The sequence below is a fragment of the Polypterus senegalus genome, chromosome 1 (genome assembly GCF_016835505.1).
Source record: "Polypterus senegalus isolate Bchr_013 chromosome 1, ASM1683550v1, whole genome shotgun sequence".
In the NCBI taxonomy this organism is placed as follows: domain Eukaryota; kingdom Metazoa; phylum Chordata; class Cladistia; order Polypteriformes; family Polypteridae; genus Polypterus; species Polypterus senegalus.
The window spans coordinates 287578564-287592581 of record NC_053154.1 but is presented as its reverse complement, the minus strand read 5'-3'; the positions used below and the strand labels follow the sequence as shown (position 1 = coordinate 287592581).

The 14018-nt window shown below is 41.4% G+C and overlaps 1 protein-coding gene across 2 annotated transcripts in view; it reads left to right on the top strand.

Moving 5' to 3' along the window:
- acsl5 (acyl-CoA synthetase long chain family member 5) overlaps nt 1-14018 on the top strand; it is a 92917-nt gene that overhangs the window by 19209 nt on the left and 59690 nt on the right. For both annotated transcript variants that reach the window (XM_039776507.1, XM_039776498.1), the window contains exons 2-6: nt 2060-2225; nt 5253-5361; nt 5445-5509; nt 5603-5704; nt 8561-8660. In XM_039776507.1, coding sequence (XP_039632441.1) covers nt 2070-2225; nt 5253-5361; nt 5445-5509; nt 5603-5704; nt 8561-8660 — 532 coding nt within the window. In that variant the 5' untranslated portion in view covers nt 2060-2069. The remainder of the gene's footprint in view (nt 1-2059; nt 2226-5252; nt 5362-5444; nt 5510-5602; nt 5705-8560; nt 8661-14018) is intronic.

Genomic DNA, 14018 nt, shown 5'->3' with positions numbered 1-14018 from the left:
AGGCACAACTAACATTTACTTGGATCGGACTTGCTACTGCGGGATGAAAGATGTGTGAGCGGGAGCTCAGTCTTCGACGATGGTTCCCTTCTGTATGGCGCTCTTCAGTGTGTACAGGTTCAGAGTGTTTGCGCATATTTACAAGTACAATGCAGTAATGATAAAGCACACACATTACAAGCACTGCTATATATAAACATATATCTTATGATAAAAAGTCACATTAACATACTGCAAAATTTGAATGGTGATATGGTCATCTGATACCCGAGAAGAGGGAACTACAAAATGGAGTTAACAGCATTTGCAAAGAAAGTAAAGCTCCGAGGCTCCATAGCCGCTTATTGCTTTTTTGACCTGACCTGACCCGGTCTTCATAAACTCCAGCTGAAATCCAAAACTTGAAGGGAGAGAAGGCCTGCATCTGAGACTGGGACCTGCTGAATTCCAGTTTTCCAATATCTCTGGTGACACATTTCATGAGCAGGAGTAGCAGTGTGACATCACAGCAGAAGCACCAAGAAGAGAAACAGAATAGAGGAGGGTCAGTAGCAGGTCATAAGGACTAACAGAGTTCTAATATGAATGGCTAACCCAAAACCCCAATTAGGGTAAGCTAAACTAGAGTGGTACATCTGGATCTGAATGCTGAGGCCAATGAAGCATCACTTATACAAGCACACACATCATTCCACAGCTCTGGGGTGGGGGGGCTGAAGCCTCCCATGTAGTTTTATTCACCATTGAAACCATCAGAAGATCATCAAGAGTGTTTGGTTAGCAGGACATAAGTCATTTAAAGCTTCATATGCAAGAAAAAGACATTTGAAATCAGCTGTAAAGTCACCAGTACAGACTTAAAAACAGGAGTTATGGGGTCATAGCATCACAGTGCAAGTATTGATCCTTACACCCATTAGGGGTCGCCACAGTGGATCATCTTGTTCCATATCTTCCTGTCGTCTGCTCTGTTACACCCATCATCTGCATGTCCTCTGTCACCACATCCATAAACCTTCTCTTAGGCCTTCCTCTTTTCCTCTTCCCTGGCAGCTCTATTCTTAACATCCTTCTCCCAATATACCCAGCAGCTCTCCACTGCACATGTCCAAACCAACGCAGTCTCCCCTCTCTGACTTTGTCTCCCAAGAAACCTCCAACCTGAGCTGACCCTCTAATGTACTCATTTCTAATCCTATCCATCCTTGTCACACCCAATGCAAATCTTAGCATCTTTAACTCTGCCACCTCCATCTCTATCTCCTGCTTTCTGGCCAGTGCCACCGTCTCCAACCCATATAACATAGCTGGTCTCACTAGCGTCCTGTTGACCTTCCCTTTCACTCTTGCTGATACCCGTCTGTCACAAATTACTCCTGACACTCTTCTCCACCCATTCCACCCTGCCTGCACTCTCTTTTTCACCTCTCTTCCACAATCCCCATTACTCTGTACTGTTGATTTAAACTCATTCACCTTCGCCAACTCTACTCCCTGCATCCTCACCATTCCACTGACCTCCATCTCATTTACACACATGTATTCTGTCGTGGTGGTCCTACTGACCTTCATTCCTCTCCTCTCTAGAGCACATTGATCCTTACAGCAACAATCTGAATTAACTAATAATTATAAATCAAATGATTTTAACAGCCTGTAAATTATCAACGGCACAATTCAATTCCAGGCTTCATGATGCGCAGAGTTGTGCCCAGTGGATTTACATGACCCTGAACTGAATTAAATACATGTAGGAATCCTGGGTAGAAGGAAATTGCATTTATTTTTCTGCAGTTGTATCTATAAACAGCAGGGTTTACATAGTGCAGCAATGCATTTGAAGTTTCTCCTTGTGGAACAGTATTTTCCAATAAAATGCTACTCAGCCACCAAGTGTGGCTGCAAAGTGAGTGGGTTTGTGTGCCCTCCATCAAGTCTCTTGCTCAGGGTTTCATGCTAACTGATATTCCTAGAATTTAGGCAATGGTACCCAGTAGCACAGATTCAGTGGACTGATGGATATACTAATGGTGTTCTTTTATATGTTTTTATTTTCTAGTAAATTCACAATGAACTGCCTTCTTCAGTTCTTCTTTACTCCACTCCCCACTCCTGCCATTGTTGCCCTCTTCTCCTTTGGAGCTTTGGTCTTATTGTGGCTACTCACCCAACCCAAGCCAGTGCGACCGCCTGTGGACCTCCAGAGACAATCCGTAGGAACGAAGGTAAGGTGACCAGCCTAGGAAGGGAACTACAGCAACATAAAGTATTAAAAAATCACCCATCATTTAATTTCTCAGCCAACTTGTAGTTGTCCGGCGCCGCTAAGATTCACACTGTCGATAAGGCAGTGATTTATTTTTTTTTGTCTGGTGGAGATTCTAGGGATGCACCCAGCCTTGGCCGGACTCACACACACTCCCTCACAGAGACAAAAAAGCAACTAATAATAAAACAACAATTAAAGAATGTATTAAACAATAATAAATTAAATATAGGCAGACTACAACGATTTCTTCCCAGTTCCCCTTACAGCAATGTACAAACCACTAACAAAAACCACACACTATGAAGTCCATGAAACAGCAACTGATGAAATGAAATGATGGTAGATAGTCCAGACGTCAGCATGCTGTATATGAATGTAAAAGTCAGTCCTACAGACAACTCCAGACACGAAACACAAAAGAATTCCCCCTTTTTGTATCACTGACCCCCATTTAAATGTCGCTCTGTCCTCCTTGTACCAAGCAGCCCCCTGCACCCTCAGCCGACAACCAATCAGAACCACTCCAGGGACTGCTGGGAGTTGAAGTTTCAATCCCCAGTAGCGGTGCTACACACTTATCCACCTAAGTGCACTGGGAGCAAATAAGGAACTCTGGACAGGACACTAGTTCATTGTAGGGCACACTCATTCATAGAAGTGCCTGCCCTGAACATCCTTGGGATGTGGAATGGAAAATGGAAGTACCCAGAAGACAACACATACACACATGGACAGAAGAACATGAAAGCTTCACACATGCTGTGACCAGGTTGGGATTTGGACCCAGAACCCTTTAACTGTGGGGCAGCAGCATTAACCACCACATCACAGCACTGGCTATAATAATAATAATAATAATAATAATAATAATAATTCTTTACATTTATATAGCACTTTTCTTCTACTCAAAGTAATTTATATAGTGAGAGGGGAGCCACATCAACCACCACTAATGTACAGCATCTACCTGAATGATGCGACAGCAGCCATTTTTGCACCAGTACACTCACCACACATTACCTGTTAGGTGGTGAAGGGGTAAAAGAGATAGCTAATTAAAGAAAGGAGTGATTAGGGGGCCACAATGACTATATCATGTTGGCCAGGCATCGGGATCTATCCTGATCTTTACAAAGGATGCCCAGGGATCTTTTATGACCACAGAGAGTCAGGACCTCAGTTCTACATCTCATCTGAAGGATAGCGCCATTTATTATTTTTTTTATAGCATATTGTCCTCAGGACGGCACGGGTTCGCTTCCCGGGTCCTCCCTGCGTGGAGTTTGCATGTTCTCCCCGTGTCTGCGTGGGTTTCCTCCGGGCGCTCCGGTTTCCTCCCACAATCCAAAGACATGCAGGTTAGGTGGATTGGCAATTCTAAATTGGCCCTAGTGTGGGTGTGTTTGTGTGTGTGTCCTGCGGTGGGTTGGCACCCTGCCCAGGATTGGTTCCTGCTTTGTGCCCTGTGTTGGATGGGATTGGCTCCAGCAGACCCCCATGACCCTGTGTTCGGATTTGGCGGGTTAGAGGATGGATGGATATTGTCCTCATCACTGCTCTGGGTCATTGGCATCCACATTCACACCACAGGGTAAGTGCCTCCTGCTGGCCTCACCATCACCTTATCCAGCAGCAACCCAAGCTTTTTCTAATTGGTCTCCCAGCCAAGTACTGGCCGGACCTAAACAGGCTTAGCTTCAGGTCGATTATAACTATAGAAAAGAAACTTTTAAAATATCATTTAAAAATTAGTTCAAAGCAGACCTAATTAAAAAGACTTACAGGTTGTAAATGCCACAGGGAATGGACGGGCATCCCGACCCAGAGAAAGGAAGGAGCCAGGCCTGGAAGTGATAGCTGGAATGGATGGATGGAGAGTCCACCAGAAGATGTTAATAGGGACTCACGTCCTGACCTGGCTCCTTCCTCTGTCCTGGTCAGGATGCCCATCTGTCTGCTTGGAGCCTCCTGTCTGGGTAAGGAACCGTCCCTTTCTCGGGTCGTATAGTAGCCAGGTAACAAAGATGGTTCAAAAGGCTAACAGGATGTTGTGAAGTACAAGTCAAGAGGGATCAGGTGCAACTGTACCAACAATATAGATTCTACCTGGCAGTTTCTGGGAAGTCCTCCAGGCCATTGTGCTTGAATTTCTATTTTCACAAAACTGCAAAGGTTACCTATTTGAAAATCAAACTTCAGAAAGTTTTTCCAGAACTAGAGCACCTGAAAAAAATTCCAAACCACACACAGTTTGTGATTCCTGCATCTGAGCCAATTCTGTGCCCATCAACAAACTACACCCTGACTTCCCACTTCTTTTAGTATGATGCCAAGCCTCTGATGTGGCATGTTAATGCTTTACGAAAGTCAAGATAAAAATTTTGAATATGGATTTTAAAGTGAGTAAGCATTTAGGTTCCCACTCCAGTTTTTCTTTACATACCATATGTGAATGAAGATTTTCGACTGTCACAGCAACAAAAACAAATGATAAAAATAGGCTAAATGGAGACCCCCCATTAAAACCCTCTTTGGCACCAAATGTTGATGATTTCTGTCATGCAATGGCAACACAAACACAATAGTTCTTATTATTACATCTTCTTGCATAAATATCATACTTATGTCACATAACTGACTATTGCGTAATTTCTCATTTTTTGTACATTTTCATATGGGTTTCCTCAGATCAAACTTTTTTTGTATAGGGCTCTGCAGTCCCAAAAAGTTTAAGAAACACCATTCTAAAATGTTAATGAAGGGCTTGACTTACAGTAGACACAGTAAGACTGCAGAATGTTTTTTTGGTTTGTTACCTGAAACAAACAAGGTAACAAAAATTCATCAGTTTCCAAATCTATAATAAATAGCGTGTCCAATGTCAAAGCATCATTTTTTGCAGGGGCCCTAAGTTATTGTTAAAAGGGTTTGCAATTTGGACAGCACATTAGAATCTATTGACATGCTTGTATTTGACAAACAGGATGGTGCAAGGAGAAGTGCACTGCTGAAGAGTGACAGCCTAATGGCGTACTACTACGATGATGCCAGGACGTTGTACGAAGTTTTCCAGAGAGGACTGCATGTATCCGGTAAGAAAAAAAAAGCTTTTCTTAAAAAACATGTATGGTGCCATGACATATGATATTAATATTTTCATAATTTTCATTTTTAGGCAATGGCCCTTGTTTGGGTTACAGGAAGCCCAAGCAGCCTTACCAGTGGTTGACATACAAGCAGGTAGCCCATTTCAGATTTGAACGGAAGCTGATAACAGAAGTGTTTCTTTTTTATAAGCTACAATTAATTTTAACAAGCACACTATCTTTACAGGTATCAAACAAAGCAGAATTTCTGGGATCTGCACTTTTACATCGAGGACTGAAGCCAGCTGCAAACCAATTCATTGGCATCTTCGCCCAGAATAGACCAGAGGTAAAGAAGGCCATTGGGGCATGGTGGTTTACCGGTAGTGTTCACACCTCAGTGTATTCTCATTTAAATTTGAATCTCATTCCTCTCATTTCTGCATGATCACTGGCATGGTGTTGGTCAGAGGAGATGTGTGCATGAGTGTGTCCCTGACATACCATCCAAAACTGGTTAAGATACTGGACTTCAAAACAGAATGCTCCCAGTTCAATCCCTGCTTCTGACTGTTAATGAGGCCCTTAGCGTGTCACTCACCATGTCTCCAAAGTGATTTTTCACTTACAGGCCCTTGAAGGCCCTTCTGTACCTCGGGTGTGAGATGGTACACCACAATAGTGACAAGTAAAGATTCAGAATTGGGAAGATAAATACACAGAGTCGTCAAACCAAACATCAGAACCCTCAATTGAACTTGAAAATATGAAGAACAATGTTTGATTTACCAGGAACAGTAACAAAATAGACACATGCTAAAGTTTTTGTTATTTCTCTGCTAACCTGGATGTAAAGGAAAGTGTTCGTCATGACCTTTATAGCCAGGACCAGGACTAGCCATAGCTAGTGAAGTCCTGAGCTGAACACTTCTAGGTCAGCTTCCTAGCAATGCGTCAGCAACTGCTCTACAAAATGCAATAAACAAAATGGCTCCACAGAAAAGACATTAAATACATATTTACATTTCTCGAGTCAAATTCAGAATCCTTGCATTAAAAAAATCCCAATTAGATGTATATATATATTAAGAAAACACCGCAGAAAAGACCAAAAACTGAAAGAAAAATGCAAATCACAACACTACACTGTTAACTGTACGTTATACAACAGTCCAATATTTATGTTCTTGTAAATTGCTCTGACATGGTGTTTGCTGTTCAATGGTGCAACAGAAAATAAAGGCTGTTTGCTTGGATCTGGGGTGACACAGTGATTAGAGCTACTGCCTCACAGATCCCGTGTCACAGGTTCATATTCTACGCCAGACCAGTCCTTGTGCTCCTGTTTCCAGGCTTCGGTCTTCCTTCATTCTGTTTCGGGGTTAGGCTGAGGAGGAAAACAACAGGAATGTGAGCTACTATGTAACCTCTTTATCCTTCCCCTGAGCCCCTCAACTATCCCACTAAGGTGTCTGGTGAGTTCACACACATAACACCTACATGTGAGTTCATATAAACTGCTCTGACATGGTGTTCACTGTAGAAAGGCGCTGTGTTTGCTCTTCAGTGATTGGAACTGTTAACTTCACAGTTGCCAAGGTTTGTCCAATCGCATCATCCATGTGGAGTTTGTGTAGAAACCTCTCAGAGGACACCAGTTTTAACCTCTGTCAACGGCACCCGGGCACAGACAGGCAGACACGTTTATTTACAATATATACAATTGTTCTGGTCACAAAGACCCCAGTCCTTTGGTCACACAGACCCACACAAGTGCACAAACCCCTATCCCAAAGTCCTGGCCTCACGATGCCTTTCTTTGGGCCGCCTTCATCCTCTCTGCTTCTGCCTTGTCCTACTTCCACCCGACTCCAGCCTTGAATGTATGAAGGACGGCCCCTTTTATAGAGTGCCCGGATAAGCAGCAGGTGTTCCCGGCATTCCTCCGGGTAACACCAAAGGTCTTCCCCCCAGCACTATCTGGTGTGGCGGAAGTGCTGGGGCAACAAGTCTCCAAGACATCGGGGCGCCTCCTGGCGGTAACCACGGGCCCCTACAGGGAAGGGCTTCCATGCCCTTGACCCGTGGCCCCCAAAGCAACCCGGAAGGCAAACCCCACGTGATCCAGGCAGGGCTCTGACCCTCTTCCGGTCCCTCCTGGCATCCCGGCCGGGTCATGGCCCCTGGCATCCCCGACACCTCATGTGTGTCAGGTTGATAAGAGACCCTAATATGGCCCAACATAGTATCCAGTATCCCCTCTGGGCTTCATTTCTGTCATGTAGGCTTTGACCCCAACCCAAGCTAAAATGAATAACAGGATAAACGTAATATCTTCATCAATACATTTAATATTGTGTCATTACTACTAATAAATCTCACAAATATCTGCAAACCAAATAATTTTTTTTTATTTTTTCTTAAATCACCCCTGACAGAAAGTGCCACTAACCATCTCAGATTTCAAAACTAATCAAGCCGACAACATTCTGCTTTTACTTCGTGTTCTAGCTGCCACTTTACACCTATCTAGCAGACCGTGACATAAGTATGCTAGATAAATTTAATCTAACAACAGAAAAGGCATTACAAAGTCCATTTCTTAAATATCTTTTTATCATTAAGAGAAAAAATAAAAATGCGAGGGAGATGGTAAAAATAACCAATGGATAATTAAGCACAAACATCTTCACGTTATCAGTTTCCTCTGCCTTTGCCATGACAACCAATGCCAAGGCTTATTAATTCACACGCCAAATTCGGTCTTTTTACATTTTTCTCATTTCTCATAACCCATTTAATTTAGCTTTTAGGGCAGTAATTTTAACTTTCTGTTTTAGTTCTTGTTTATTTTTAAAAACTTTGCAAAATGAAAATATTTTCAAGTCAGTAAAAAGCATGACTGTATTTTGTACTATTGTGCAAAGACATTTTTTAATGAGCTAAAATTAGATTCTTTCAAGCCATCAGTTTAACTTGATTAGGTTTTGCTTGAATATTATACATCTTAAGCCAATTAAAACAAAAGCGCTCCGGATTTATTCTGGAATGGGTCATGATCTGCATAGTTGGTGCATAAAATCAAGCAGAATTCCGTACTTAATTAAGCCATTCTTCATTAAACTGCTAGCCTGAAACAGATGGTGCCAGATGGTAATTAAGACTCATTCGATGTATTCTTGCTTTCTTTTTCTTTTTTTTTCAGTGGATTATTTCAGAGCTCGCATGTTACACCTACTCCATGGTGGCTGTTCCCCTGTACGACACTTTGGGACCTGAAGCTCTGGTGTTTATAATTAAAAAAGGTAGGAGGCACTGTCCTCACCGTGTCGGCTCCTCTTGACATCTTATGTTCAGAAGTGGTGACCCCATAGTTAGTGCTGCTGCTGCTTCACAATGTAAGAGTACTGGGTTTACATGTCACGCTTATCTCCTGATTGGATAGACTCTGAATATTCTCCTTGTCTCTCTGTTGGGACTTTCTTGTGTATCTCATCCTAAAGATGTGCAAGAAGGCATCACTGTTGAGTCTAAACAGGTCCACTATCAGCCATGTGATGGACTGGCAGGCTTCATTCTTGCTTTGTGCTGAATCTACGAGGATAGGCTCTGGTTTACTGTGACCTCAAACTGGATTAAATGGGTGGAAATTGTGTGGAAGAAATTGGATATACTAATAAAAAATGTTATCTTAAAATTAGAATCTCATACTATTAGACACCAAGCACGAGTAGAACTGTTCTATGCGTCCTTAATAGAACTTCATGAAGAGGGAGCATTCCTCAAGCAGTCTAGTCAGAATGGTCAAAATATTAGGGGTAGAAGTCTATTTTATAAGCAAATGAATTTATATAAAAAGAGTTATATCTGGATGAGGTGGCTGCTCTATTACCTTTTTATTTAATTACCACGTACAGAATTAGTCCAGCAAATAATGCAATTTCATACTAATCAGGTAGATACCATATATACTCGCATTTAAGTTCTCCCGCGGATAAGTCGGGGGTTGATTTTACGTATAATTTCTGGTATTTTATAATGTCGGTTGTATAAGTCGAATGTGGAAAACTCATGCTATTGGTCCAAGAGTTTATGATATGCTAATGCCTACCTGAGAGAGTAACCACAGAGCACACTGCCTTTTTTTTCTATGTATTGTGTCTACGTGACCACATGGTAATACCCAAACTATTCCAAAGTGACCTTCTGCACTGTTTTGTGTTTTTTGTATTTCACACCCTCATACACCTTTATCGTAAGAGCATCCCTTATCTACGATGGAACATTCAATCAGAAGAAAATATAAAGCTGGTTTTAAATTAAACGTCATTGAAGTAACGAAAGAAATTGGTAACTGCACTGCTGCAACAAAATTCGATGCGTCTGAGAAACTGGTGCAAGATTGGAGAAACAAAGAAGTTTAAGTGTCATATTTTTGAACGGGTGTATAAGTCGGGGTCTAATTTTATGATGGATTTTTCGGGTTTCAAGACGAGTATACAGTACAGTACATATCACAGTCTATCTATCTGTAGTCGCAGTCACATCATTATGCAGGCAATTTGCTGTTGGTATAAAGAAGCCCCAGGACCATTTCTTGACTGACTTCAGCTGAATAATTTGTTGGCTGAAAGTGTTACTGTGTCACAGAGTGGATGTATAGCATTGTTCATAATGGCACTGAGTCTGGTGTTCATTTTCTCCTTCTCTACAATCTCTAGTGGGTCCAGAGTGCATCCTATAACTGAACCTGCCCTTTGAATTAGCTTTTTGATTTGGGGGGGCTTCACCTGAAGTGATGTTACCAGCTCAGCACACCACAGCGTAGAAAACTCTACTGGTCTCCCAGTTTCTCACTGTTTTCATAATACAGTCAGCCTCCTTTCTAGTTTGTAGCAGTATGTTTATTTTCGACCAGGGCCTAGCTTCACATGTCATATAGCACTTTGTATTCCTTGAATGAGCTTAATACCTTTATATTTATAGACAAAAGGAGCTAAATCTATGTTTAAATACTGAACACAGCTAAATAAATCCCATATATGTCTACATAACCAGTTCAAATATAAACCACAATGACATGCTAATTATTGATTATATTTGCTGTACACTAGTGAATCTGTAGAACTCCATTTAGAAGTTCAGTGGATGCATCATCATCTAAGATGAAAAAGTTTTTCACGCGTCTTTGATCCTCATCACTTGTGTTGATCAGTGAAATTCACCAAAGTGAATTTGCTGAGTTAGTTAGTAACTTTGTTCACTGAAAATTCACAGACCTTTTCTCCCAGCACCCCATGATGCTTTGCAAGACCAGCATAACATCACAGAACTTTTGCATCCAATGCTGAATGGGAATGTCACTACCCAATCTGCACTACCTGCCTGATATGTGTGGCGTAACTGCACCCAACCTCACACGGTACATGTATACATTAGTAGTTTACAGTGTGTGCACACATGTTTGTTTTCACTACCTGATCAGTACTGCAACCAAGTCTGAATCCCTCATGCATTTAAAATAAGTCAGCTTCCCATAACATTTTACTTTGCAATTCATGCATGCCGATACACAACTAACACTATTTTCATTTGAGGGGTGTAATAAATCTGCATAGATTTGGTATATGTTATGTCTTCACTGCTGGATTAAGCAGGTAATGCTCCTCAGTACACAGTGCAGATCAGGCAATGACAGGGACAGCACCCTTTGGACATTACATAGGTGTAGTGATAGGAGAGAGATAGCTAAAGGACTCTGGGTATTGTGGATGTGGAGTATAACTTTAGGTCTGGTGGACACAGGGACACAGTGGTTAGCACTGCTGCTTCATGGCTCAGGTTACATTTTTAGCCATAATAATCATTCCAGCATTGTTGGCAGACACTTCTCTTGCCCTAAGGGACACTAAATGGCCATTGCACCATTAGAATCCACTCAAAACTAGTTCAGTTTCTCCTTCCCCTTTGACTTCAATGCATTTTGCCGAAATTCCCAAATGTTTCTGTGTTTTCACAGAACTCGAGGCAAAGCGAATTCAGCTGAGTTTGCTCATCATTTCTCATCAGAGTTGACTAATAAATAATAATTTCAGAATGAGACCCACTTAGGCTTCACATGCTTTGGGGGTTTTGGACCCTCCAGAATTTCATTCTGCCTTCAATTTTTTATTATTTTAAAAAAGTGATTATATGCTCATGTGGCCACATCTTGTGTTCTCACTTATTGAAGCTGGCTGCTATTTTATGGCTTCCACTGTTACTGGTTATTGGCCACATTTTTTACTATTGCTGTGTCAGATGCCAAGTGCTAAGAACTGACAGGATAGTTTATTTAAATTTAGGAAAATATTTTTTTCTTTCTGGGTTTAGCTATTTTAAGGCGCTCTATTATGTTTGTGTATCTGTTATTTTATGTAGTGTTTCTTTGGATGTCATTTTATTTTTCTAATAGACATCGCCACTTTGTGTTACTGTTGCTGTGTCACTGTTGCTAGGGGGCATTTCCCAGTAGTCACATGGTGTGAGGTCAGCACAGTAGTATTTAAGCCAGCTCTGTGCCACTAAAGTTTGTCCAAGATTTTGAATTGAAACTTTAAAAAGCCCTTACGAATTCTTAGGCAGTTACAAACTTTTGTAATGTTTATCTTTTGACTAAGTTTTGGGTGATCTGTTGAGTTCTGCTGCATTCCTGGTTGTGACTTCAGCCCATTTTTCGTCTGTTAAAGCGAGTCAAAATGTCAAACTTATTGTTATCTCTAAATGGTCAACCAGAAATGACAGTTGAAAAACAAAACAAAGGCTCTAATACCAGAACTCCCTAAAGAAAGCACACTATCACAAAGTTTTCACATTGAAAAATCCGTAAACTCGGATGACCAAAAATGCAAAGCGCTGACCTTTGAAAGGATTGCATTGATGACATTACACTATATGCATTCCAGTTCAACTCATGGGAACAAAACCATAAAAACTGTAAAGAAAAAAGCTCACTTAGTGGTGGCAGGCATAGAAAACAATCATGATGTTCTGGTGAAACACAAAATATTTTTAAAGTTTTTAAATAGCATTTGAATCATTTTCTAAGTGTTGAAAATTAATTCTCCACATCAAAATACACCAAAGAAAAGCAAGAAGGACTTAGACAGATGCAGTGAAAATTCAGAAAAATTTAATATAAATGCAAATCATACCATTCTTCGAGTTTTGTTCTTTGTACTCCATTTCCCAAAGCATTTTAAAAGAAGCTGTCATTCAGTACGAGCGTACCATCTGCTCATTGCAAAAAAGATGATCCATGTTTCTGGATGCAATGTGAATTTTCATGGCACATTGAGTTATTTCAGTGTAGGGAGCTGGGGATTTTTCTGTGTTTTTACTCTTATCTTCTAGTGGCTTTTTTTCTGATCTGCTTTACTTTTTCCATTATAGCAGAATTTGTGGCTTAATATCACTATTCATATTATTACTGGTTGCATCAAGGCAAGTTTTGTTTTTTTGGCTTCCTAAACTCAGCCACAATTCCCCTAACTTTATCAAGACCTTACAGCGGGATTACAGAAAAACCATTGGGAACGTGCAACTATCACTATATCACGATATCCCAAGGGCCTCTTTAAATTGGTTAAAATCTAGATAACAATCAATAAGAACAGCAAGGGCCCACTGTGAAGAAAATGTTGATATGAACAGAAAAATACTGGATTCAGGCAGCGATGTTCATAGTGGTATAACCAACAGAGAAAGACCGCCAGGATATGAAATGCCCTACCAAGTTTTAGAGAACCACCAACAGAATCCGTTCCGGACACAGTAGATGTGTCAATTGTCTTTTTACATGAGGAGTACAGTAACCCCTAGCCAGAGTGTATCTGCAGAGTCCCTAAAAATGCAATTTCTCATATTGTACAGAACTGTGAATGCATGTCTTACCCTAGAGAGTAGACAGATATTCTGACGTTACCCCATTTGTGGCCGAGCGGATAAAAAACCTGAACATTACATAGTGACTGCCCATTTTTTATGATTTCAGAGTGAATTCACCTGTTTATTTTATATATATATAATGTGAATCGAGAAACTTGTTGAGGCATTGGCAATATTTGGGGTGCCAACCTGGCCACAACACTGTTTAATAATAAGCTGTCTTACAAAATAAGTTGGAGTCCCATAGGACACAAAATAAAAGAAATGAAAGTTGTGCTCCTCACATGTCTTGCAGTTGGATTTACAGAGACCAGGTCAAAAGACGACCTCCATCGCTGGGCTCTCTGTTTATATTAGCCTTTTCCTGGAAAGGGCGGCACCTCTGATGTCCATTGGGGGTGGGGATAGGCAGAGTCTTCAGGGATTGGCACTGTGCTGCGGAGGAAAAGAGACTCAGTTAGTGGCACCTACCCTCACCCCACTGCGTCTCTCTTGGATTCGTGTTGTGGGGAACAACCTGGACACAGACAGGTAGAGATTTCAACCCACACACGTTTATTTACAATAGTATGTACAGAAGTGAAACACACAACCCAGTACCGCAGCACCAATCACCCTCAGTCCAGGCTCTTCCAATGCCTCTCTTTCTCCTCAGGTCTGCCTCCACTCCTCTCCTCCGAGCTCCGTCCTCTTCCACCCATCTCCAGCCATCGAATGGAGGGAGGCGGCTCCTTTTA